The 26,800-nt window shown below is 65.0% G+C and overlaps 2 protein-coding genes across 13 annotated transcripts in view; one reads left to right on the forward strand and one right to left on the reverse strand.

Annotated features, from left to right (window-relative positions):
- The window catches only part of LRPAP1 (LDL receptor related protein associated protein 1), a 462,538-nt gene that overhangs the window by 23,191 nt on the left and 412,547 nt on the right, over positions 1-26,800 (forward strand). The window lies entirely within an intron of this gene.
- Positions 1-26,800, reverse strand: part of DOK7 (docking protein 7) — a 35,126-nt gene that overhangs the window by 4,167 nt on the left and 4,159 nt on the right. For 3 of the 12 annotated variants that reach the window (XM_060148808.1, XM_060148816.1, XM_060148815.1), the window contains exons 3-8: positions 20,083-20,313; positions 17,796-17,996; positions 7,747-7,866; positions 5,853-5,969; positions 4,335-5,032; positions 510-552 (exon numbers count right to left, since the gene is read on the reverse strand). In XM_060148808.1, the coding sequence (XP_060004791.1) occupies positions 510-552; positions 4,335-5,032; positions 5,853-5,969; positions 7,747-7,866; positions 17,796-17,996; positions 20,083-20,313 (1,410 nt within the window). Of the gene's footprint in view, positions 1-509; positions 553-3,239; positions 3,478-3,504; positions 5,033-5,852; positions 5,970-7,746; positions 7,867-17,795; positions 17,997-20,082; positions 20,314-26,800 lie in introns of those variants that run through there. The other 9 variants (XM_060148812.1, XM_060148820.1, XM_060148814.1 and 6 more) reach the window with 8 other exon arrangements.

Below are 26,800 nucleotides of genomic sequence, written 5' to 3' on the forward strand. Positions count from 1 at the left end.
AGATTCCCAGGCCTTCCCCTGGGTCAGAGCCAGCATCTGCCCAGCGGTCACCTCTTAACGGGGCTTCTCCGAGGGGACCCCACGTCTCCCCCTGGCTCCCTGCCTGGGTTTCCTCCCACCAAGGTCACCAACGCCCCTGCCCACTCCTGGGTCCCCAGAGCATCGTCACCTCTGTTCTCTGTCACCTGGAGGACAAGCCTCCCTCTTAAAGGCTGCAGCTCCAGGCCAGAGCTGACCCTGCCCGCTCTGACCACGCACCGTCCCGGGCAGGCTGGCCACGCCCGGCCACCTTGTCCTCAACTCGCTGCCTGGCACCATCGCACCCCAGCCGGGGCTCACCCCGGCTGCACACTGCCGCCCTGCCGTCCACTGTCACCCCCTCCCCGCTGCACCCTCCTCCCGCTGACCCCCCGCTGTCTTGTCTGGCAAAGACTTTCTGGCTGGGCTGTGACTGCGGCCACTGTGACCCCACGTCCCTCGTCCCGAGGCGTGCCAAAGCCAAGGCCTACCTGAGTGCATCCCCGGGAGCCCAGCGGGTGAGGCGGCAGCTCCCTAGACCAAGGAGAACACATGTCAGTCTGTCCATCCGGCTCCCGCTCACCCGGCACCCAGCCCAAGAGCCAGGATGCTACCCAGGAGTCCCAAAGGGCCACCGCCAGGGAGACCAGCCGGGGGCCCGACTCCTCTCCAGGGGTCCCTGCCCACCCTGACACCCACAAACCCATCTGGGGTGAGGCGTCGGCAGCTCGGGCCTCCAGAACACATGTGGCCTGGCTGCTCTCGTCAGTGTTGGTGGCCGTGTCACGCTGCCAGCTGTGTGGCAGGGTTTGTAGCCGTGAGATGCACGAGGGCTGTCACGTCACCCCTGGCCCCGGGCACTGCCGGCCTGCTCTGAGCAGGGCACCCCGGCTGAGCCACTCCTGGGGGCCCCGTGAGATGGGTCAAGGCCCCTAGACCGCAGGGTGGCCACTTGGAGGTGCCTGACTGGAGGCGCAGAAAGACTCCGAGAAGGAAAGGGGTTCGGGGGCTTCAGAGCTGGGGGCAGTGTCTGCCGGCAGATTGGGAGGGAGGGACGGTGCCCACTGCCGGCACGGTCACTGCTGCCTAAGTCTCCATGCCCCAAACCAGTAGGAGCCGGGCCAGCCAGGGCCAGGGGCACCTGACGGGAAAGGGCCCGGCATCCCCGGCGCTTCTGAGGACAGCCCGGCAGTGGGGTCTCATGGGGGGCTGCGGGCTGGCATGGGGGTGCAGAAGCCTGACCCGCTCTCTGGGAGGTCAAAGGGGCTGCCCAAACTCAGGACACAGCACCTCGACCCTGGTCCCGGCCAGGCTGCTGGGCACCTGGGCTGGCCTAACCCATCACCTTGTGTAAAGGCGCCCGGCAGGCTTGGGGACTTGGGGAGGGTGTGTCTGACCTCCAACACCTGGGACAAGAGCCGACCGCCCTCAGGAGCCCCATCACTAGCTGCTCAGAGCCCCACCCACAGACGGCACCTGCTGTGCTGGCGGCGAGTCCGGCGGGCACAGCGTCAGACCCAAAGGACGAAACCACGTGCCGCGGGAGATGAGCAAATGCGGCGCCTCCTGTCCCCTCCCCCTGGGCGCCAGGGCCAGGTGGGGGCAGGTGGGTGCACGGGGCCTGGGGAGGCGAGGACGACTCTCTGGTTGCCCCCAGCCCTGCCATTTCTGGCACCTGAGAAGCCCACCCCACCCCAGGGAGGGTGAGTGAAGCTGGTGGCCCCAGGAGTGCAGAAGCAGGTGTTCCCAGCCAGGGGCGCGAGGCCCACCCCGTGAGCTCCGGAAAGATAGGGGACGAGGCCAAAAGCTTCCCGCGGGGCTACCCTGGCGGCGCACCTGGCCGCACCCGATGAGAGGCTCCGTGCCTCTGGGCTGCCCTGGGCTGCAGGGGAAACTGAGGCACACCCTCCTGGGGGCTAGGCCCTCCTCCTGAGCCGCCCCATCGCCTCCCCAAAGGGCTGTGGTGGTCAGTGGCCACTCCCATGGAGGGCCCCTCCCTCCTCTGGGCCCAGGTCCTGGCCACGCCCCTCCAGCCCAGAGCCCGTCCCCTCCGGAAACTTGCTCCGACCGCGCCCGAGCCCTCACCTGGCGGCCCTCGGTCCACCCCTCCCGCCGCGCCCCTCAGATGGCTCTTCCCTGAAGTCCCGGCCATCGACCTCGGTCCAGGAGACCAGAGGTCACAGCCAGGGTGCCCGCACGGGCCAGGGGAAGGCCGAAAACCCAGCTCCAGCCCTCCCTGGCTTCACGTGGAGGGCAAGTCCCTCGGCCGCCGGGGCCACCACCTGCTCTGGTGGAGGGAGGGCCGTCTGCAGGGCACGTGGGAGCGCCGCGGGGCTGGGCCTGGAAGATGAGGGCTCTGGCGGGAGCGGGCTGCCCAGGCCTCCAGGGCCGCTCCCCACAGCCCGCAGCACCAGCACCTCCCAGCCTCTTTCTTTGGCAACAAGGCTGGTGGGTCCCTCTGGGGAGGCGACAGTAGCAGTGAGTCGAGCCCCTTTGGCAGGCAGCCACCGAGCACTTCCATACAACGTCTCAGCAGGCCCCTCGGGGCCCAGGCAGGCAGGACTGCTGTCCTCTCTACGGAGGAGGCCCAGACAGGGGCAATGAGTTGCTGGGGGCCGCCCAGCCGGCGGGCAGGGCCCCAGCTTGCCCTTCCCTGCACTGCAGTGTCGCAGGAACCGGGCCAGAACCCCGGCCCTCAGCGTCCACAGGGACGTGGGCCCCCCAGCTCTCTAACAGGGCGGTGAACAGGGTGAAGTGGGTGTGATGGTGGGATGTGGCTTCCCGGGATGTGCAGGGGGACCCTGATGGGGTCCCTGGAGCTCTGCTGCCCACGTAGGGGAGACTAGGGGTGGGGAGGGTGCTCCAGGCTCAGAGCCAGGACCCTCACTGGCCCAGGAGGTAGGGTGTCCACCCTCACTGGACACCGGGAGCCACCTGCCTGAGCCTAAGGGACCACTGAGGACCACATTGTGCTCTCCAGTGAACGTGTGCACACACACCACACAGGCCACACACGTGCGTGGGCACACGCATACACCTGGCACCCAAGCACAGATCACACCACACATGTAACACGTGCACACAGGATGTGCACACGCCACACACAAGTGCATGCAAGTGCACACACGCACGTGCACGCCACGACACACATGCACGTTGCATGTCACACATGTGTGCACGTCTCACGCACTGTACACATGCATGCAAATGAAAGCACTCACATGCACACATCGCACGCTGGCGCACACACCACACACGCACGCACACGTGCACGAGGCCTGTGTGCCGTCTGAGGCTGCTCTCCTCGTTCACGCCTCCGGCGTGTTCAGGCTTAAGGCTGAACAGACAGGCGAGGCCTCTCCCTGCTCTGTGACCCACGGGCCAGGGGAGGCCGAGCCCCTGGATTTCAGAGACAGTTAAAGGCCCCACTGGGAGGGCCGGGGTGGGAGGTGGACACAGCTGGCCACATGGAAAGGAACAAGACGATAAGAAAAAACAATTTTATTTCCAGTCTGAGAATGTATTACAAACAGTGTCAGGTGTGAAGAGCAACAGACGGCTTCAGCCAGCAGTGAAGGTACAAAGCGAAACGGTTACAGCTGAGCTGTGAGCGGGACGCAGCCGGCCGGAGCCCAGATCGGACGGACTCGGGCCTCGCCTTCCACGCGGGCGTCTGGAATCGTAGCGCGAACGGACAAACCAGGCCACGCAGCCAAAATCCATGCAGGAGAGCAGGCCAAGCCGACCGCGGAGGGCGTGGAGGAAGCGCGACGCCCGCAGGTGGCCCACCGGCAGTGCCTGGGGCCCCTGAATGCGAACGCCAGCCCGAGCCCTGCGTCCTCTGGTCCTGACCACCAGCCCCTGGCGCAGCCAGCAGGGCGGAGGGGGGCGCCCGGCAAGTGACCCCGACCCTGCCCTTCCCCGCCCGCCCCTCTCCCTGGAGCGCGCAGGTTCAGAAAATGGCGGCTGTGAGTGAGCCGTCGGGGTCCCGGGGTCCCGAGAGCCAGACCCCCAGCAGTCCCCGGGGCCTCCTGGGCCTCAGCAAACCCCCCAAAGGACAGACCACCTGTGCGCGCAAGCAGGTGAAGCCCCTCGGACACAGCGCAACGCGCAGGGAGGTTGGTCTCAGGCTCCTGTTTGATTTGGGCACCTGGTCCTTGGGCTCTGCCCCGGCCCCGGCCCCCCACCTTCCAGAACGCACTTCCAGCTGCGGCCCTCCCTGCAGGCTGGACCCCCAGGCCGCCCCACGGCACGAGGGCAGCCCCACGAGGGCACCGCCCACCCCGCAGCCGCCGCCCTCAGGGAGGCGCATTTACCTTCAGTCCTCCGCAGACGGGACACGCGGAAAAGAGAGCCGGAGGGGGCCCCGCGTGGGGGGCGCCCGCTTCCCAGGGCTCGCCCGGCCCCGACGGGGCCTCTGTCTCCTGTCCCCGCCGTCGCTCGCCCAGCCAGCCGGAGGGACACCCCGCCGCCAGCCGGCCGCCCGAGTCCCCGGCGGCTCCGTCGCTGGCGCTGCCCTGTGTGGCGGGGGGCTGGTCCCGGGCCGCCTGGCGCAGGCTGCGGGGCGTGTCGTAGTGGGGCCGCGGCGCGGAGGGCACCTGGTACTCGGCCGCCCCGGGGGCGCAGGCGCACAGGCCGGGCTCGGGCACCACGCCTCCCGGCAGGCTGAGCAGAGAGCCTAGCTCCTCGGCCCCGCGCCACACGTCCAGGCTGCTGCCTGCGAAGGACGAGAAGCTGCCCGAGTAGGAGGAGTGGCTGCCCGTGGCGATGCCGCTGTCCGAGGAGCTCTGGCGGCCGACCTCCTGCAGCTGCCGGGGCCGCAGCGGCCTGGGGGGTGGCCTTGAGGCACCTGCTGCGGCTTCCCCGGGGGCCTGGGCAGCCGCCAGCCCGAGACCCTCCGGCGACGCGCACGCCGAGGACGGGGACGGCTCTGGCCACGGCACGAGCCGGCTGCTGGCGCTGACGTCTGAGTGGCTGGCCTCTGACGACGAGCTGGACAGGCTGCGGTCGTCCCCTGAACGGAGAGTCGGGGGCTGAGACTCCTGTGGGGCTTGGGCTGCCCGGGGTGGGCTGGGGAGCCTCGGTGGGAGCTGACGTCTAGCCCCCCCACGCCCCCGCCCTGCTGAGGGCCTGCACTCTCCGGTCTCCAGTCGCCACCCTGGGACGGCTGACCCACACCCTGCCTGGACCTCCACGCCCAGCGTCACCCAGGACGGCCCCTTCTCCCACACCAGTCCCCTCCCTGCCGTCCCCCTGGGAACCAGACGTGAGCCCTTCCTCCGGGAAGGCGGCGGCCCTTGCGCACCTGAGCCCCCGGCTCTAGGGGCCTGGACGGAGAGGCCACCGTCCCCACTCTGCACCCGTGGGACTGGCGACAATCACACAGGACAAAGGGCCCGCAGAGCTCCCCCGCCTCTGGCCCAGGAGACCCCGGTGCAGCCCCCCACCCACCACCCCCGGGAGCTGCAGCGTCCCCTCGACGCGCGTCCGTCTCCCCGCGGAGCACAGCAGCTGAGGGGCCTCGCTCCCGGCAGCCAGCACCCCTGAGCCTTCTGTGTGGGCGCAGACGGTGAAGCCACAGCCTCACCAGGCCACACCCCGGTGGCTGGGAAGGAATTCGAACCCAACCCCCCAGCCGGTACCCACGGGGCACCGTGCTTACGGTCAGCATCCAGGCCGGAGCTTAGTGAGTGTGGCATCACGAGTGAGAGAACGAATGGACCAACAGAGGGAGGGGCATGAATGAACGAACAGGAGCTGGGAGGTTGCCTTAAAGGGACAGCTGCGGCCCCAGGGCCACTGGCCCCCCCTCACGGCCCAGGCCATGGCCCTACCTGCGCTGCCCGGCCAGCCGGAGTGGGAGAGAAGGCTGAGCCGCTTCTCCAGCCGCAGGGCTTCCAGGGCCTCCTGGGCCACGCGCTCCTCCACGGCAGGGCCCCCGGCGCTCAGGTCTGCAGCAGAGGGGACGGTCAGCGAGGAGGCGTCCCCAGCCCTGTCCCCGCGGCCCACCCACTGCTCAGGACGTCACAGTTACCCCAGCACTGACAGGGCTGTGTGGACCTCGGTCCAGTCGCAGCACCACGACAGAGCCCCTGGGAGCCCCAGCTCCTCCCCACGCCAGCACCCCAGCTGCCAGACACCAAGCTCAGGGTACCCAAACCACCCCCGTCCAGGTCCCCGGCCATCATCCTGTGTCCTGGGCCCAAGGGCAGCCCCCCTGACCACCAGCAGATGTCCCGTGCCCCGAAGTGGACGGTCCCTGCAGCGGACCGGGGCACTGGTACACCCTCCTGCTGCTGGTGAGGCAGCAGGACGCTGGCGCTGGACGGACTCGCAGCCCCACCACTTGCCCTCCCCGAACCTCGCAGCCACGACTGCAAAACGTGGGAGCAGAGACAGTGCACGCCACGCGCAATGGGACCAAGGTGGGAACGCACAGGACATGCTTGGGGCAGGGTGCACCCCGGAACTCTATCTTCTCCCCTTCCCCCTCCCCACTGTATGTGAGGCAGGTCCTGCCTCTGGGCCTTGGTGCCCAAGTGCGTCTGACCGAGCAGCGGTCAGCTTGAGAAGACACCCCCAAATCTCAGTGTTAAGGCTGCTGACCCAATGGAGGCCACATCTCAAGAGTCCCCAAAGATCACAGGCTTTCAACACGACACCGGCCAGGCTCAGCGAGCAGGGACCCACCAGCCCCGTCCACACCCCGGCTGTCCACACCCCAGCTGTCCACACCTGCCCCATCCACGCCAGCCCCCTTCTGATCCCGGCCACCCACACCACTGCCTGCGGCGGCAATGCGGTAAGCCGCCAGCAGAGGGCGCTGCCGCACCACCCAGCAGAGCCCGGGCGGCGAGGCTCCGGTCACAGGAACTGCCTCCTTCCTCCCCAGCCCGCCCCCTACCCCGCCCCCCGGGCCTGCTTGGGGGGTTGCGGGGCTGAGGGGCCCACGCTGGGAGAAAGGGGACCTGGCACGTCGCCAGCCCCTGTCTCCCTAGGAGGTCCACCTGCCCCCGACCTGGCTATGGTGCCCATGCAAGGAGGCCACGGATGTGAGCTCACTGACCACCTGCTGCCCGGCCACAGGCCTTGGTCTCCCACCTGGACAAGGGGACAAGCGCTGCTTCACTGGGGCGAGGGGAGTATCGGTGACCCTGGGTACCACCCACCCGGAGTGCCTCGGTCAAAGGAAGCTGCGATGACGAGGACCAGCCTTTGTCCCTGCCATGGGCTTGGGCCTCCCCGAGGGAAGAAATGCCCAGGTAGCGTGGCCCTCCGCGGGCCAGCGCCATCCCTGGTCCAGGACTCTTGAAGAGCAGTGTCCCAGCCACAGCCAGGGAAGTGGGAGAGAAGGCAGGCCAGCTCATGCAGCCCTGGCACCTGCCAACCCGATGCGCTGAGACCCCAGCTCACAAGGCGACTTCCAGCCCGAGCTCTGGCTCCCACGGAGCCAGCCTTGACCCCAGCGACCGCAGGCGAGGGCCCAGCCCAGGTCTGGGAGACGGGCCGGCTCGGAAGGTCTTCGGGGTCCCGGGCTCGGGCCTCTTGCTGGCCCACCTGGTGCAGCTGCAGTAATTGTCCCAACCGAGAGCCTCCGCCTCTGAGCGTCCCAGCAGCTCAGACCCCGTGGAGGAGGGGCTGTGCCAGGGCGAACGCCCCCGGGAGCCCGAGATCAAGCAGCCCACCTGACCCTCCCACCTGGCCGGGCTCCCCAACTCCGGCACCCACCTGGGAGAACAGGCCGCAGCCCAAAGGGGCCCTTGGTCGGGGAGATGCCGCGGACAATGCAGTCGAACAGGAAACTGATCTGCTCTCCCTCGGCCGAGGACAGGAAGAAGACCCCAGCCCCTGCAGAGGGAGGACAGACCCCGGTGTCAGCCTGGCCAGAGCTCGGGTCGGTGGGGCCCCTGCAGGGCGGGCTCAGGGCCGCTGCGCGGGGACTGCCCACAGAGGCCTGAGCCAACCCGTGAGACCACCCCCCCCCCGCCCCGAGCACCGCGGCGATGTCCCCACGGCACTGTGGTGACGTGAGCCATGCAGGCGGCTCAGGCCACACGCCGGCTCTCCCAGGCCTGAGGACACCATCCCGGCCTGAGTCCGGGCTGCACGGCCTCAGCAACGTGGGAGAGGGCGTCCTGCCCGCTGGCCCCAAGCCGTCAGCCATCTCTCGTCTCCCAGGCTGGTAAGAGGAGCTGGGGCGACTTCTGGAGGATGGGGGTCACAGAGTGGGCCGAGGAGGGCGTCCCGGATGCGTGGAGAGCCCAGCAGCCCCTCCCTCTGGCCCACGCTCCTTTGAGGGGTGGGCGGCGGGTGCACTTCCAGGAGGGCGGCTGCGAGGCCTGGTTTCCTCACCCGGGCTGTGGTGAGGGGAAGCTGGCAAGATACAGGCAGTGGCTCCTGCCCTGCAGACGAAGCAGCCTGGCCCACCTCAAAGCCCCTCCCCTCTCCCCGGGCTCGTCTTCTGGGTGGGGGGCACCGGAGCCCCTGGCGCGCAGCTGCAGGGCTGAGATCCAGCCTCGGGGCTCCCACCCACAGAGGTGATTTTAAAAGACACGTTTACATACTGAGATACGGGAAAGTCATCGTGGCTTATACACGAGTTCACTTGAGTTTGATGCTAACTAAAATAGCCTACTTGTGGTCTATCAAATTGTACATCTGCCTTAATTATTAGAGAAAAGGGCACGTCGACCAGCAGTAAAGACTGTCCACGTTAAACATAAAGATTAAATAAATGCCCCTCCTCCTTCGATGCTAAGCCCCCCTCCCAGGTGCCAAGGCCACGCTGACTCTCTGTGTACGCGCTGGTCTGTTTTTTTATTTTTATTATTTTTTGAAACCTTGAAGAAACGTCACCCTGACTGCTTTGATGGTCTTTGTTCTGACAAGATATAAAGCTGTGCTGAAAACCCTGCTTTTCCGGAGTCATCTGGGAAGCAGGTTTCCGGGCCCGTCCTCAGTTTGGCTCCAATAAAACTCTTTTCTATTCTTATTATTGATGGTTTATTGATTACTTCCGTTGACAGAGGGGAGGCCCGGCTGCGATCCCAGCCCAGGGGGCTCGGCTGGAGGGGGCACGTGGGCCTGCAAGACGCCAGGGCGCAGAGCGGCCGCGGGGCCCTGCGCTGGGCCGGAGCCCCGCCAGCGTCAATGAAGTCCCGCGGCTGAGTGAATGGGGCACCGGGTCACCGGGGCTGGACGCCCGGCGTGGCGTCACCACACAGGAATCCCTCGCTGCCTCGCCCTCCTCCCTCTGCCCAAAGAAAGGCCTGCGCCCTCTGGAAGGAGGGTGCCCGGGGCAGACGGGGAAGCGGCGCACTGAAACTGTCCCGGTCACGCTCACTGGCGCCGAATCCCAGGGACCCGGGCCAGTCCCACACGTGGTGAGGCCGCCGTGCCCCGGGGCGGCCACCAGGGCCCAAACCGGTGGCACGCCCGCTCGAGAGGTGAGAAAGCGGACGCCCAGAGAGGGGCCACGTCCTGGCACCACGGAGCGTCTGAGCAGACGCAGAGCCAGGCCCGCCCTGGGGGCCCCCGGGGGCCCCCACGAGGCTCGCTGCCCAGAGGGGCTGGGTTGGGGGATGGTCCCGGGACCTTGGCTGATGGCGGGCGGGCGGGGAGGAGGCCCCGTCCCGGCCACCCCCGCTCCCCGGGGCCAGGCCTCTAATCCGGAGCTTACGGTCAGCTGGCAGAGGCCTCGGCACAGTCAGTCCCCCGACTATAAAAAACCACATGACGGGGAGCGGGGCCGGCGGCATTCCACGGGAGTCTGCGAGCTCCCGAGCCTGAGCCTCACGACCAAGGGACGAGGCCTCCCGGACCAGCGGCGACCTCCCGCTGCCCGTGGCTCCCCTCCCCACCCCAGGCTCTGGGGACAACAAGCTCCCCAGGTGTGCCCGGCCCGCCTGACACACCTCCCCCGGCGCGGCCGTCCCCCTCCACGACTCCCCGCAGCCACCCGTAACACCCCTTCGCCTGCTGAGACTGCTCGGGTGACATGGCCTTTCCTGACCCCTGACCCCTGACGGTTCACCCGGTGATGCTTTCAGGGGACACCTCCTCTGGGGCAGACCCCCCGACCTTTTACCTCCCGGGTCTGACGCTGTCCCGGCCGCCAGGCCCAGCACCTTGAGGCAGGACCACTTCTGAGTCGTCCGCAGTCCCCTGCGTCTAATCCAGGGCCAGGCGCCCAGGAGACCCCCGCGCTCAGTGTAGATGGAAAGGGGGGCGTGGAGGCAGCCGGGCCCCTCCCCTCCCCAGGGAAGGGCTCTCCGCATTTCTTGTTTGCTTATCTGTTTGGGGGAGGGGAGGCAAGCTAGGGCCTGGACCCGTTTTGCCACGTTGTACCGGTGTGGTCGCTGTCACGACGCCCCCCGTGCCTCCTCTCAACCACGTCCGTGAAGGCTCCACCCCGAGGCGGGCTCTCTCCCGGGGTCTGCACCACAGGAAGTAACCGAGGGACGCTCCTTAGGGTTTGGGGCCGAGGCCTTAGGGGCTGGAGACCCCCACGTTTGCTCTCCTGGAACCAGCCACCCTGTGAGAAACCCGGCTGTCCTGCTGGAGGGCGAGGCCCCGGAGGAGAACTGAGGCGTCCCAGCCAACAGCCAGCACCAGGGCCCCAGGCCGTGCCTGAGGCTACCCACCAAACGCCACTGCCCGAGTGACCCCAGTACACCATGACCCACAGAACCGCAAGCCAGGAAACAGCACTAAGTTTGGGGTGTCTGTCCCTCAGCAATAAATAACACGGGAAATTAACAGACGGAGGAGAGAGTCCTGCGGAGCAGGAAACAGCCGCCTGCGGGTCCACGGACACAGACGCTGTGGATCCTCAGGGGTGCAGCAAAACTCGCCCGCGTTATAAATATCTCCAGTCGTGAGAAAGAAAGGCCTTCCTTCAAACGTTCAATGAGCCCAGTTAGATCCCGGCCGAGTCCCAGCTGAAGTTAGTCTTTCATCTGCAGCCTCCAGACCTCTGTCACTGGACCCCATTAAGAGCTCAGTCCCCAGCTCCTCAGAGAACGAGCATTCCACCCTTTGCTGACAAAGACCCCACGGTGACGTCCAGTCGAGGACAGAGTCTGAAGGCGTTGGAGGACGTTCCTGCCGAGAAGGTTCTAGAAAGCTCAAGTCCAGACAGCACTGATTATCAGTCAGGAAGTTGGCACAGCTAACTGAGCCCCTTGGGATATTATTTTGCACAGAGTTTCCTAATAGAGTAAAACATCTGGTAATTAATGTTTCGTTTGTCTCTGCCCTTATTTGGGGAGAAAGAAGCATAGTTCAATGAAATAAGTTCATTCGAAATGAAGTTTTAAATTTCACCTGATCGTTTCATACCCACTAGGAGGACTACTATTTGAACAACAAAGAAAAAGAAAACTAAAATGAGACCGAAAACAAGTGCTGGTGAGGGTGCAAGAAACTGGGCCCTTCGTACACTGTTGGTGGGAATGTAAACCGGGGCAGTCGTGTGGAAAACGGTGTGGCAGATCCTCAAAAAATTCAACAGAGAAACTCCATCCGATCCAGCAATTCTACTTCCGGGCACACACCCAAAACAATTAGAAGTAAAGTCCTGATGAGCTATTTGCATACCCACGTTCATAGCAGCATCACACACAATAGCTAAAATGCGGAAGCGATCCAAGTGTCCATCGACAGATGGATGGAGAAACAAAATGTGGTCCATCCATACGGTGGAATCTGATTCAGCCTTAAAAAGGAAAGGAACGGTGACACCTGCTACAACGTGGACAAACCCCCAGGACACTGCGCTGAGTGAAACAAGCCCGTCACAAAAGGACAAATCCTGCAGATGCCATTTATGTGAGGTCTCTAGAGTCAGCAAACTCAGAGATGGAAAGGAGAATAAAGGGTGCAGGGCTGGCGGGGAGAGGGGATGGGGAGAGAGTGTTTAATGGGGACAGGGTTCGGGAAGACGGAAAGATTCTGGGGCTGGGGGTGGTGATGGGGGCAGAATCATCGCATGAATGTGCTCGCTGCCACTGAACTACGTGCTAGAAGTGGTTTAAACAAACAAGACCAAAAAAACAAACAGCTCCTCCGGGAAGCAGGCTCTGTCCCATCCTCGAGCGAGCCGTCTCCCACCCTCTTCAGCCCAGCCCCTCCCCATCCGGGCAGGAGGCACCACGCAGTGCAGGAACCTCACATCCTCACGGCCGCTGGGTGCCAGCCACCTGCCCTGACAACACCGCCTGCACACAGCGGGCACCTCCCACTTGAGATGCGGGATGAGGCTCGCATGCCATCACGTCCAGATGGCCCCAAGAGGCCACCCTGCAGGCCCCCAAGGTCAGGAGGACACGGGGCCTGCTTTTCTGCCTAGGAGGAAACAGACTGAAGCAAAACACCCCAAAAAGGAATCCCCGAGTCTGCTGAGAGCTGAAAAGTGTCTGGTCCTGCCCCACTTAACCCCGGGGCCAGGCGGGCGCTGGGCTGGCTGGCAGCACAGCAGGGCACGCAGGGTGGGCTCAGGTCTCCCCAGGGCCAGACCTCGGCTCCAGCACGCTCAGAGGGACAGGCCAGGGCAACTCACGGACAGCTCCGTGCCTCAGTTTCCCTGCCTGTAATGGGGATGTGCACACACCACGTAGGGTTGGTGTGAGGACCTAGAACCCCACGAAGTATGGGGCCCTGCAAGGGGGTCTCTTGGGGTGACTATCACCCCAGCCCCATCTCTCCCTGGCCCTGTGCAATTCAGGCCTCCCTGGACACCCAGAGTGTCACCTCCCTGGACACGCAGAGCGCCCAGAACCATCCCCGTATGCAAATGCCATAGTGGACTACAAAAGGGTGACAGATTCCGGGCCCAACTCCCACCCCCGGAGCAGAGACTTCAGGGCAGAGGGCTGAAATCAACCACAAACCTGTCAGAAATGTGACAGGGGCCCCAAGGCGAGACTCAACCTCCAAGTATAAACCTGAACAGGTTCCTGACGGGGCCTCTGCACGGGCTGCAACCCAGCCTGGGATGCCTGCCCCACCACTCAGGTTCACCTCCAGAGGGCCTCCCCAACGCTCCCGGCAAAGCTCTGGACCGCTCAGCCCAGGCCCACGCTGCTGGGACCCTCGCCTGGCCTCGCCCTCCTCCCCCGCCCACCCCAGGCTGGCCCTCCCTCCCTCCCCCTCTCACTCACCGCCTTAACATTCCTGAACCCACAGGCCCGGCCCACCCACCCAGCTGCCGCCCACAGCAGGACCCTGCCTCAGCGGATCCACATCTCACGCCCACTCACGGCCCCTGCCTCCATCCCGTCTGCACCCTGGGGCCACAGTTATCGCCCTCAACACAGATCTGTGGGTGGCACTGTCCTGCTCTAGCACCTTTGATGGCTCCCTGCTACCCTGGGAACGCAGTGCAAGCTCTGGTCCAGATTCCTCCTCTTACCTCACCTCTGCCACCCCGCACACACTGTTCCCGTCACCCAGCCGCGCTTAATGTACGGCTGGAGCACCTTCTCTCTTCCCCCCAGCCCTCCCTACCTTCGGCGGCTGGGCCAACTCCTATTCACCCCGCAGAGACCCCACTCAGGTTCACCTCCAGAGGGCCTCCCCAACGCTCCCGGGCTGGGGCCTGCGGCCCTCCCCGGCTCCCCTTGTGGCCCCGAGGATTCTAAACGCCTTGTGTCCTCCCACACAGGCTGAGTCTCCCCAGCCGTGTGCTCCCAGCTCCAATCCCTCACCCAGTGCAGGCCACGGAGAAGCCCCTGAATGCATTCCCTCCTCCCCAAGATTCCTGGGCTTCAAGACCAGGGCTCCAGCAGTTCCAGCGAGACCAGCATTTGGACCACAAAAGAGGCACTTAAGGGCTTCTCAGAGCTGGACAGGCGTGGCAAGACGGTCTCTCCCTAGTTCAGAGCTTCTCCTTTACGCACATATAAAAATCGTTTTAAAATGCTCACTGCACCCCAAGGGGCTGACAGGACGGCCTGGACCCCAAGGAGCTAGGGAGAAGGAGAGGGGAAGCGGCCTGCACAGACTCAGGAGCCAGCCTGGGACCCCCGCCCTCCACCACCTGCTGAACTCCTCAGCGTCCCAGGACCCCGATCCTGTCCGCAGCCGGCTCACACGGATGTGGAAATGCCCTTGAAGTGCCCTTGACAGGACCTGCCAATGTAAAGGACGGGGACCTCCTCTGGGGCCCCTCGTCCTAGAAACTTCCGTTCAAATGCCCCCTGGCCCTCTCCAAAGCCCTCCCCGGGCTCCAGACCGCGGACAGACCCCACTCTCCCGGGCCCACCCTTCTCCCTGCCTGCTGAGCCTCTTGCTGGGGAAGGGCCCCCAAGCCTCTGTGCCACCCTTACCAGCATGCCCTGCCCCTGCCCTGCAGCCCTAAACACACACAGCGGGCCGTGACCACCCCAGAGAGAGAGAATCGGGCCACGCTGGGGGACCTCAAGCTCCCGGCCACCAAGCCCAACCCCCATCCGAATCATCTGCACAGGCTGTCGTCCACGTGGAGGCCACAGAGAGGACACGTCCACCCCCGCGGTACCCGGAGCCACACGGAGCCCCCCCGCACACCTGCCCGACCCCTCCCCCACACGCTCCAGGGCCCTCTCCTGACACCCAGTCACCCACGCCTCAGGACGGGTGAAGGGGGCCAGGGTCGAGTTACTGCTCTCTGGAGTGGGCTGAGGGCCCAGGGTCCAGGCTGGGACCTGCCCCAGCGGAGAAGATGTTGATTCCTTACATCCAAAACCTCCAGGGTCTTCTGGGGACTCTGACCCACTCTGTCCCGGTGCCCACAGACTCATCGAGATCTCAACGCTGGTACCGTCACCGTTCAGGTGACCCCTGTCATGGGCTGAACGGTGGCCCCAAACGATAGGTTCACATCCTGGCGCCGATGACGGTGGCCTTATCTGGAAAAGGGTCTCTGCAGGTGCTCAAGTGAAGGCTCGCAGACAGACCACCCCCGAGTGCGGGGCAGCCTTAAACCCAACGACTGGCGTCCTACAGAGACGCCCCGTGATGCCGGAGCAGAGACGGGAGTGACGCGGCCACAAGCCCAGGCACACCTGGCGCCCCCGGGAGCTGGAACAGGCAGGGAAGACCCTCCCCCGGACCCCCGAGGGAGCCCGGCCCTTCCCCAACTTTGACTTTGAACGGAACGGTGAAGGAGCAAATTTGTGTTGTTCTAAGGCCCCGGGTTGTGGTCATTTGCTACGGGGCCCCAGGACCCTAACTCACACCCCTTCCTGGACCTGAACTAGCCGCCCTCCTCCCAGGACGGCCCGGGTCCTGAGTGGCCTGGTGCTCTGACCACACGCACAGGGGTGCACCGTCCCTTCCCACCCAGCCCTGCATCGAGTCCGGTAACAGCCTAAAAACTGGCTTAAACCAGCAGAGCAGCGGCAAGCTTGTCCCTGGAAGAGAACGGAGCCCAGTGGGACCTGCCAGGGGCAGAGGGTCGGGACAGGCTGGCCTAGCCACCCACCACCGTGTTCGGCCACCATTGACTGGGTGGGTTTGGCCAGGGGCCTCCAGACAGCCTGGAGGGGAGATGAGGATGCCCAACAGGGAGTCTCTCTCGGTCCAGGGTCCCTCAGCGGGAGGGAGAATGTCCGGCCTGCAGCCTGCAGGTCAAGGCGGATCCGCTGGGCCAGCCCGGGTTTGTGGACAGAGCTAACTCGAGGCCTCAGGCAGAAGAACCAGGGCGGCCCTGTCACAGTTCACGCTGGGGACCCAGGGAAGGCACAGCGGCTCGAGGTTCAGCTTCTGCCCTTGCAGGAAGCGCTGCTCCGATGCCTGGAATTGCTGACGAGCGCAGGAGGAGCCCACCCACACCAAGAGTCGGAATTTTCAACCCCGAGGCCTCAGGGGAAGAATATCTAGAGGGCTCTATTACATTACGTCCGTCCGGGCAAATAAAACGGTCTCCAAGGAGCCGGTCCTCCTGGCCTGCCCCCGCTCGAGGGCACACGCCAGCACCAACCCCAGGTCTGAACCCCAGTCCTCAAAGCAGCCACAAGCCATCCTGTCTGAGGCTCAGCGCGCAGGGATTCCACAGTTCCAGCCAGGACGCTGGTCTCTCCCCCCGACCCTGCCCAGGGTGCCCCCAGCAGCTCCAGGGCCCCACATGGAGGAGATCTCGGAAGGGAAGGGCCGCCACGTGCCAAGTACGCTGTGACCTGCGGCTCCCAGCCAGCCACGCGAGGGAGGGAAACAAAGCTGGGCCAGGGTCCCCTGCACCACCCGCTGCTGTCACCTCTGATGTACCAAAGACGAGGTGGCCCACGGCTTGTCCAGCAGAAAGGACTCTGGCCAAGGTCCCGTGCGCCCTTCCACAGCAGCCCAGGCAGACAGGCCGATAGCTGCGCTCACCCCTCACTCATGCCCAAAAACTCCAGATGGGAAACGCACAGGCGCAGCCGCGGTCAAGGCCCTTCGGGCGCCGTCTGCAGCCGCCCCACCAGCTCCAGGGCCGCTGCGCCAAACTGCCCGCCCCGGAGGTCCACCTACGCCTCCGCTACGTCACCCCTCCCTGCCTCTCTGCCTCTCCAAGCCTGTAACCTCCCCCAAGCCCAGGACCAATTCAGTGGCTACAGACATGCTGCCTTGAGCAGGAACCTGGCCCTCACCTGCCTGTTCACCTGTTTGCTAAGCGCCTTTGAAGCCTACATCCTGTCCCCTCAAAGGCAGGGGCCTGCGGGCTGCCCGGCTGGGCCGGATCAGCCTGTCCCACCTCACACACCCCTTGCGGAATGAGGGGGCCAGGTGCCCAGCACGCAGCACAACCGTGTCCTCTGTCCAGAGAGATCCAGGCATGACCAAGGCCCCAGAGCCAGGTGGACCCCCATCCTGGCCATACCGAGCGTGTGCCAGGCCCTGCGGTAGGCCCTGGCGATCTGCGTGCTCTCATGAGGCTGCGGGTGGCAGAGAGGGGGGCGGTTAATGCCCCTTTACGGGGGTGGAGAGGTGGAGAGAGGTCGCCCCCGGCTTAGAGCCTCCATCCACCCTGCACACGAGGGAGGGGCCGATGATCCCCCTGACCAGGGTCCCAGGCTGACGGAGGTGGGGATGCACAGCCCACAGCCCAGCACACTGGCCGTGGCCCTCGAGGCCGCCCAGCTGGTCAGCAGGAGGCCCTCGGCCGGCCGCAAGCCCGGGGAGGCCACGCAGATAGGCTCGGCCCCGCTGGAGAGGAGGGAAGGGACTTCTCGCTCCCCGCGGTGACAGCAGGTCCACAGCGGCCCCCAACTCGGAGAACAGCAGGCTGGGGGCACTGGAACATCCCCCACTCCCACCACGCCCCTCCCGGCCTGGAGGACAGCTTGCTGGAGCTCGGACACCACCTCGGCCCTCGGGACCCCTGCCTCACTGCTGGGCCCTCGCGTTCGGCCCCCACCTGTGACGTCCGGCCTGGGAGGGCCAAGGGAGCTGGCGGGTCCACTACGGAGTTTCTCAGCACATCCTCAATAAATGCATCTATTCTTCTTCTTCCCCCTTTTTTTTTTTTTTTAAAGCCAGCCTGAGCCGCTCTGATGCTCTGTGACCTGGGACATAGGCCCATGAGCTGCCTCCGGGCGGCCCCTGCACGGGCTTCCTGCGGGAGGGGCCTCCTCTCAGCCTCCAACAGCAAGAACAGAGACGGCTGAGGGTCTGGGCTCGACCTTAAAAGACATAACCCTGCCGTGTCCCCGAGAGGCCAGCTGCAAGCAGGAGGGTCGGCTCTGAACCACGGTCGGGCCGGGAAGCCGGGAGGTCTGGGGCTGCCCGCGGCCCAGGGTCCCCACGGCCCACATACTTACAGTACCCACACCTGGTCCCTCCTTCAAAGATGAACCCGCTGGGCACGGCCCCATAGCGCCGGAGGTCCGACAGCTTCCACTGCCCCGTGACGGCCGGAGGGACGTCCCTGGCCACGACGAGGATGTCATTGCAGAGGTGCAGGGTGGCGGGTCCGCTCTCCAGCTTGGTGCCTGGAGCCACGGTCACGTGGAACCTGTGCACTAAGGGCGGGGCAGGGGCGAGAGGGCGTCGCTGGGGCAGAGGCGGGGGAGGGGCGCAGCTTCCCAGGGTCAGCTCCGAGGGCAGGTCTGCCCCACCCCACCTCCCAGCGCAGCGTCCAGCCCCGAGGTGGCTACACTCACCTCTCCCATCCTCAGGGGCCCCCTCCCCATCCTAACTTGGCCCCGGCGAGCTCCAGTGAAAGCTCACACGTGCCTCCTGGTAGGTCCGCGGCCTCAGGACTCCCGTTCACAGCACGTCCTCTGAGAACCCCCGCCCAGGGTAGCTGCTGTGGTCCCATTTCAAAGATGGGGAAACGGAGGCCCAGGAGGCCCAGCCTCCTGTTGGTCCGTGGAGAGTCTAAGGTCTGCCCCACAGCCCAGCCTGACCGCAGGGACGCTCGGGAAACCGTGGACCCCCTTCCCTCTCCAGTTAGGGGTTCTCCCTGGCGCCGAGCAGGACAACTTGCTCCCCGAGATCTCATCCACTACCCCGGCTCGGCGCTCTGCCCTGAAGCCCCTCAGAAGGATGGTCTTCTCTCCCCAGATGGCTCCCACCTCGGAAGAGGGTGCACCCCGGAGTAGCCGGGCCCAGGAGTGGACGGCGGCCTACCCGCCCGTGCCCACCAGCCTCATCTCCAACCCAGAGGGGCCCAGTCCCAGCCCCACCTCCTCCTCCCTGAGCCCCACCCAAGCCCCTGCAGTGGGGCGTCGAGGGGGCTCCTAGGCAAGGAAGCCCTGAGGGCCTGCCGTGCCCGGCCCAAGGAGGCTGGGGATCAGCGACCCCATCAGTGTCCTGGTGATTTCTGGCAAGGTGCCGAGACAGGGCACCAGCTGCCTCTGTGCAAGGGCCCTGCCTGCCCCGTAGCAGAAAAGGAGCCGTGCCCTGAGCCAGGCTGAACTGGCGGGAACCCCCAACCGCAGAACTTTCTGGAAAGGCGTGGCTCTTCCCTTCTGCCACTGCATCCCCTCACTGAGCCGTCCACACGTCCCCAGACTAGGGGACTGCTCTGGGGGCGCCCGGAGGTGGGTGGAGGTGGGAGGGGCCGCAGCCTGCTCGCCGGGCTGGGCTGGTGTGAGGTGAGCAAGGGCCTTACCTGAGCACAAGACAGTGGCCAAGATCACTGACATTTTAGTGACTATTCAAACAACAAAAATGAATGCAAAAAGCCCACGGTGAGCGAAACAGCAAATGTGTGAATCGAGACCAGGCTGGCCGTGGCGCTGGGGCAGCTGAGGACGGGAATGTCTGAGGGTGGCTCGGAGCCCAGCTTCACTCTGAATTCTGACACTTTGTTCGTCACGGGCTTTTGGCTTTAATTTTGAATTTTTAAAATACGGTGTTAAAATATCCCGGGTTTCGAGATAAATTAGGACGTGGGGATGAAAATATACACACTACTCTATATAGAATGGGGAAACAAGAAGGCCCTACTGTATAGCACAGGGAACTCTACTCATTAGCTGTAAGAAATTATAACGGAAAAGAACATGAAAAAGAATATACGTATATGTGTGTAACTGAACCACTTTGCTGGACACCTGAAACTAACACAACACTGTAAATTAACTCTACTTCAATTTTTAAAAATTTTTTTAAAAATATCATGGGTTCTGATGGCTCAGCTGGGGGCCTGCCCGCCTCTGCTCACACAGCCGGGTGGGCAGCGGGGCTGAGAGGTGGGCTGGGTCCCCCCACCTCCCGAGAGCACTCCCCGCACCCCGCTACTCCCCTTGAGGGACACGCGGGGGACGGCGCTCCCGACACCGCGCGGCTCCTGCCGCCCCGGCTCTGGGCTCAGGCGGCCCCGTGAGAAGCCAAGGGCAGCACTTGCGGATCACTGCTCAGCCAGCCGCCCGCTGGGGCTAAAAGCTCTAGTTCAGACGAATGGGGTCAAAAGTCAGGGAGCTCAAGAGGGGCCGGCCCCCCAGCCCCCCGCCCCAATTGCGGCCGGGCGGAGGGCGCTCCGCAAGCCCTGGGCTCCGTGGCCTGGAGTCGCGTCCCGGCCTCTGCAGCCCGTCGGTGGGGCCCGCGGGACGCTTCAGGACAGAGACTGGGCCCCCGGAGCCCCGCGCCGGTGTCACTCACCCTCACCCAGCGCGTGGCGGATCCGGGCGTCCCAGGCGCACATGGCCTCCCGGCTGTCGAAGCCCAGCATGACGGCCTGCGACAGGCAGACGATGGCCAGCGTGTGGGCCAGGCCCTCGTAGGGCAGGCCGGGCTCCAGGCCGCAGATGTCCTCCAGCGCGAGGCTGCTGCGCTCCCGCACCCCGCGGGCTCGCTCCGACCTGTCCTTGTAGGCCAGCATCAGCAGGCAGTCTGCGGAGGGCGCGGGGGCCGTCAGGCACGCGGTGCAGTGCAGGTACCGCCCCGGCCCGGCCCCGCTCGCCCGAGTCTGCGCCCCGGCCCCCCTGCACCTCCACCTCCTCGGGTGCAAGAGGGTGACCCCACCCACACAGCCCCGGCCACACAGCGTAAGTGGGCTCAGAGCAAGCCCTGGCTGGCCCGCCCACCTGACCCTGGCCCCCAGCCAGGGCCTCCAGCCTGCCCCAGACCCTGGGGCCACGGGGGCCACACTCAGGCTGCTGGCAGGACAGCACGGAGCCTGCCGGGGACTCAGGCCTCCCGCCTCGGCCCTGCAAGGGTGGCTTCCTGCCACACCCAGAGCCACTTCACCTCCTGGATTTCTCCGTTTCCAGGGTGTGAGCCGGACTCCAGCGCCGGGGAGGGCAGGAGGGCCACTGGGCTTGGGTCCCTCTGCCAGACACGACACGAGCCGCCCCCGAGAGCCTGCAGGGGACGCACCGGAGTCTGTCTCAAGTTCCCATTCCCCTCAACATCCTAATCGCTGTGCTGGTATCCCCGCCGCTCCTGGCCGCCTGTGTGGCCCTGGAGAACCGCCCTAGCTCAGAGCACGAGCGACCCTCCTAAGCGCGCCCAGCGCGGCCGCCGCCCGGTCTCTGATGAAGGTGAGGGGTCCGGGGCCTAACATGAACACCGAAGTGTCGGACAGCCCTGAGCCCCGCACGCTCGACGATCAAGCCCCGTCGTCCAGGCAGGAGGGGACGGAGGGGCGGGCGCGGGACGAAGAGATGAACTGCTTCCCCCGGCCCAACCCCCGAACACTGGAAAAGCAGCCCCACAGACCCAAGTGACAACCAGATCCCGACGAGCTTGACTCATCTTTGCCGCCAGCGGAGAACGAGGGTGGTGCTTCCTGCCTGTTTGCCATCAAACCACAGCCACAGCCCCTTCCTTAGGAAGGCAGAGGGTGGACAGTCTGTCCCGGCCACCCGTGAAGGCCGCCCCAGGCAGCACACAGACCAGCCTCGGTGACTGGACTCCAACACGCCTGTATTTCAAAATCCGGGGATTGTGATGGGGGAGCTCCCCTTCCTATCTGACACCCTGCTTGTAGGGTTTGAAATGTTTACGTCAGAAAAAAGTAAAGGTGTTCTCATTTTGAGGGAAACAAACAAAATCCCAGAACCCACAAAAACCCATCTGCCCACCCAAGGGTTCCAGCGTGTTCTCTCCCGAGCACGGCTCCCTTAGGAAACTCGTGGCCCGGCCCGGAGAGAAATCAGTCACACACGTGGCATGAAGGGCATGTGTTGTTACGGAAGAGCTCCCTGATGTGTCACCAGAGGCCCAAGAGGTGAAAGCTTGGGGAGGCGGTGAGCACAGAAAGACTCCCAGTAAAAATGTGTGTGGACAAAGGGAAGCCACCGAGGCAGCTGGGGAAGGGACCACGGGCGTGATGACAGCCTGCCAGCCACACGGGCCGCCCCATCCCCGGACACGCCGACCCCTCCTGCCCCTCCTCTCCCCAGGGAAGGCCGGCATCTCTCTCGGTGGCTTTTCTAGGTAGCTGTCCGTCCCATATTTCCAGCCTCCCCACTCCCCACCCTGGAAGATGAGCTCTCGAAGGCAGGCCCTCTTCTGCTGGAGCAGTGACAGCCCCATCACCTGGCACAGGTGAGGGTGAGGGCCTTCTGTCACAGGACACACCGTTCGCTTTAGTTGTGGCCTTAACAGCAAGGCAGGGCCAGACCGTCACCCCTTTGTTCTAGGAGTTATGCTCCCAGTGATACAGCCGAGAGCAAAGTCCATCACCCTTCCTGTGAAGAGTCACACAGTAGCTGTTTGCGGCTACGTGGACCACGCAGTCTCTGTCACAACTACTGAACTGCAAGAGTAGCCGCAGACCACGCGTAAGTGAATGGCTGTGTTCCAATAAAACTTTACAACAGAAACAAGCCGAGGGCCGGATGTGGCTCAGGGCCCTGGTTTGCCGACTCGTGGTCTAGAGCCTCGCTTGCTACGAGCCCCTGTGTCGCCCCATACGTCACGCTCCTCAGACGCCTCCTGCTGCCAAGCAGGTCTTGCCGTCCTGGATGCCTGCGCTTGCGAGGCTGGCTTGGGGACCTACATGCGAGAGCCAGCATGTGTCCCCGAGACCCTTTTCCCTGGCTCTAACCGAAATGCAGCTCACATCCTACTCCTTACAGAGATCTGAGAATCAATGCGTACGCTCGCCCGCCTGCGCTGGGGTGAATGGGGGCCCCCAAAAGACATTTCCACGTCCTGACCCCCCCAAATCTGCAAACATGACCTTATTTGGAGAAAGGGTCTTTGCAGACGTGACCAAGGTAAGGATCTCAAAATGAGTCACCCAGGATTATCCGCGTGGCCCTAAATCTAAAGACGAGTGTCTTGGGACTTCCCTGGTGGCGCAGTGGTTAAGAATCCGCCTGCCAATGCAGGGGACACGGGTTCGAGCCCTGGTTCGGGAGGATCCCACATGCTGCAGAGCAACGAAGCCCGTGCGCCACAACTACTGAGCCTGTGCTCTAGAGCCCGCGAGCCACAACTACTGAGCCCACGTGCCACAACTACTGAAGCCCGCGCACCTAGAGCCCATTCTCCGCAACAAGAGAAGCCACCGCAGTGAGAAGCCCACGCACCGCAAGGAAGAGTAGCCCCCGCTCGCTGCCACTAGAGAGAAGCCCGCACGCAGCAACAAAGACCCAACACAGCCAAAAATAAATAAATAAATAAATAAATTTTTAAAAACCAAAGATGAGTGTCTTTATAAGAGACAAAAAAGGAAAGACGGATGCACAGAGGAGAGGCCACGAGAAGCCAAGTCACAGAGTGACATGCCCACAAGCCCAGGAGGCCTGGAGTCGCCCGAGCCAGAGGAGGTGGGAAGGGTGCTCCCCAGCGCCTTCAGCGGGAGAACGCTGCTGGATTTTGGGCCTCCAGCCTCCAGAGCACATTTCTGTTGTTTTAAGCCCCCCAGTTTGTGGCAATTCATTACTGCAGCCCCAGGAAGCTAACATACCCTCAGCGTCACTGATTTCATTTTACATATGGACAGAACAGGGCGAGGGTCACGGCTGTGTGACAGCCCCTGGTGGAAGCTGCCCAGAGTCACAGCCCCTCAGCCGGCCCCCTCCAGCCCCCGGCAGCCCCCCGGCCCCTCAGCCGGCCCCCTCCAGCCCCCTCCAGCCCCCGGCAGCCCCCCGGCCCCTCAGCCGGCCCCCTCCAGCCCCCGGCAGCCCCCCAGCCCCTCAGCCCCCCGGCACCCCCCGGCCCCTCAGCCGGCCCCCTCCAGCCCCCCGGCACCCCCCGGCCCCTCAGCCGGCACCCTCCAGCCCCCCGGCAGCCCCCGGCCCCTCAGCCGGCCCCCTCCAGCCCCCCGGCAGCCCCCCCGGCCCCTCAGCCGGCCCCCTCCAGCCCCCCGGCAGCCCCCCAGCCCCCCGCACTGGGCTCCTCTAGCTGAGGCGGAGCTCCGCTCCTGGGAGGGGCGTGGGTGGGGCCCTTTGATGGGCAGCTGCTCCACCCCCTTCCCTCCCCATCACTTCCGGCCGTGAATTGACCCTATTTTTAAAACCTGTTCTGTGAGGAGCGCTGGTTAGTGGAAAGCTGTGCAGTACCAAGCACCGGAGAAACAGAAATTCTCGGGTCTGGGCCTGAGACAAAGCAGGTCGTGCCCGGGAGAGACAGCACCAGTGCCCCCAGGGAGCAGTGACACCACCAGCCCTTCCCGCAGACGCGCCGCACAAAGGGCCACGGGAGCCTGCACCGACTGGCCAGCTCCACAGGGGACCCTCGCTGGGAGCACCCAGGGCTGCGCCCCTCGCAGGAAGCCCAGCGAGCTGGTCACTCGGCGAGGTGTCCCGGCCAGCTGCCTTGGAAGCTCACTGGCCTTCCCGCCCCGCGCCCCGGGCCACCCACTCACGGGGCCGCTTGATCTCCACGCCGGGACACGAGGGCCTGAGGACCCTGCTCACGGCAGCACCCATCCAGCTGAAGCGCGGAGCCGCAGGGGCACAGCCAGGCTGCAACCTGGCCCTGGGCGCCCGGACTCCAGGGGCAGGAGATGAAGCCGCCGCAGGGCCTGGGCGGCTCGTGGCCGGGGCAGCTCTCGGCCAGGGGTGGAGGGGGCCGGGGTCATCGTAGTGAAAGGAGGCACGGATGGGGCGACGACGGAAGTGTCAAAGAGTAAACCAAGGGGGTGCACGCGGAGGCACACGCACACACACTCCTGTGCGTGTGCACAGCCACATACTTGATCACGCGTGCGTGCTCACACACGTGTGCTTACACGTGCATACCTGCACGCTTGCACATACACACGCACACACTCCACCAACTGTGCATGGGCGCCACAGTGGGGACCAGCTGACCCGGATCACGTCCCACATCCGTGTTTGGGAACCCGTCCCTCAGCTCTTAGAGCCTCTATTTTCCATCTGAGAAACGGACGCCACTCACCCTGCGGAGTCAAGGCACCAGCACAGCCCCAGCCTGGCACACAGAGGCCCTCGGTGAATGCCACACGCCAGCAAGCACAGAGCGGGATGAGCAGGGGCCGCAGCCTGGGGCCTGGGACCTTCCCCATCACCACGACACCCAGGGGAGCGTGCCCGCCTCTGGGGTCAGCCCACCCCTGCCCTCTTCTGCCCATAGTGGGCCCTGTTAACCACAAGGGCCACTGAAAGACCCCCAGTGGGGCCCCTCGGAGCCCACCCCACCTCTTTTTCCGTCCCTCAGCAGGGCGGCCTCCCCCATAGCCTTCAGCCCAGTTCATTCTGCTCACGAGCAGCCCGGGGACCCAGGGAACACAGCCCGGCTTCTGCGGAGCTGAAACCCAAGAGGGGAGACAGTCAAACGTTGAAAAAGGTCGATAACGAAGAAAACTCTGAGGAAGAGCTGTTCAGGGGACCGGCATGTGATGGCAGGGGTGGACGGCATGTGGGGGTGGACAGCATGCGGGGGTGGACGGCATGTGGGGGTGGACGGCATGCGGGGTGGACGGCATTTGATGACAGCGGCCGTCATGGGGCCTGAGCACGGGGGTCAGAGCCTCTCCCAAAGGGACAACGGATTCCCAAGGGATATAAGGCGCCAGCCCGGCAGCACCTCAGGGAACAGCACTGTGCTAGAGGGAACAGCCAGTGCAGAAGCCCAGAGGCAGGGACCCCATGGGCAGGGCTGGCATGAAGGGAGGGGAAGAGTGGTCCAAGGTGTAGGCGGGCTCCAGCCAGGTGGGCCTGCTGAGCCAGGCCAAGGCCGCATCCCCGCACACCAGGGGCCCCGAGAGCTGTGAGCAAAGAGGGCCCAGCCTGGCTGCGTGTGGCGAAGGGACACGGGGTGACAGCAAAGCTCCAGGCCGCTGCAGCTGTCCAGGCCAGAGGAGCTGCTGGCCTAGGCGGAGCAGAGGAAAGGGGGCCCAAAGCTAGGCTCTGCAGTAACCATGGTGACAGCGAGAGGGGCCTTCCCTCTGCGGAGGAGCGCTAACTCATGGGACCTCTTGGTGGGCGGATGATGGGGTGAGGGGAAGGAAGAGGAAGGCGATGCTGGATTGGGGAGGGGGGCACCTGGGGAGGGGGTGCGGGGCCGGGGGCAGGGGGCGGGGTTGGGGTTCAGTCCCGGACACGTGAGCCTGAGAGGCCCATCAGACGCCAGGCGGCGTGCACACAGGCAGCTGGACGCACGCGTCTGAAGATGTAAAAATAACCATGGAGTCAGTCACGGGCACTCAGAGGCGTTTAGCCCGGGGCCGAGAGCCTGGGGAGGGCGGGTGGCCGGGAAGACGCAAACCTCCGGGTCTCGTGGGGGGCAGGGGGAGCTGGGAGAGGAGACAGAGGTTGACGCCCACCCACGGGACACAGCCGGAGGAGCGGCTGTTGGCTTTAGCCCTCAGAGGTCACAGTGACCTTGGGCAGCGCCTTCAGCAGAGCAGCTGGGCAGCGGGCTAGGGGCAGCCGAGCACTGGGGATGGGGGCTGCTGACCGGGCCGCCAGCCGGAGCCTGAGGCTGCAGCCCAGGGGGACCCCGCTGACCCGCTGGTCCAGGCCTGCTCCCGATCCAGTTCCGGGGGAAGCACGTTCACCGTGTACGCAGGGCGCAAGGGGGCTTCACGGGCTCCCACAGGCAGGCTACCCCGACCTCGCGGCAGCAGCGGGAACGGACGGTGCCGAGGCCCAATGCACGCCCACCACCCGTCCACCCTCCGCAGGGACCGGCTAGGACTCGTCCAGGGCACACAGTTGGTCCGAGCAGAGGCGAGACCTGAGCCCTGGCGCTCCGATTCCCGGTCCGGAACCAGGGGCTGCAGGAAGCCCTGGCCCCCTTCTCGAGGTCTCCGTGGGGACGGAATGGCTGGCCACCACCCACACCCTGTCCTTGAGTGCCTGCCCAGCCCAGGACTGAGGAGTCACGCCCATTCCTGGGGGACACGGCAGATCCAAGGCCAGAAGGTGGGACCGGAGAAGGGACCCTCCCCACCATCACC

Source organism: Lagenorhynchus albirostris, chromosome 4 (genome assembly GCF_949774975.1).
Source record: "Lagenorhynchus albirostris chromosome 4, mLagAlb1.1, whole genome shotgun sequence".
Classification (NCBI taxonomy): Eukaryota; Metazoa; Chordata; class Mammalia; order Artiodactyla; family Delphinidae; genus Lagenorhynchus; species Lagenorhynchus albirostris.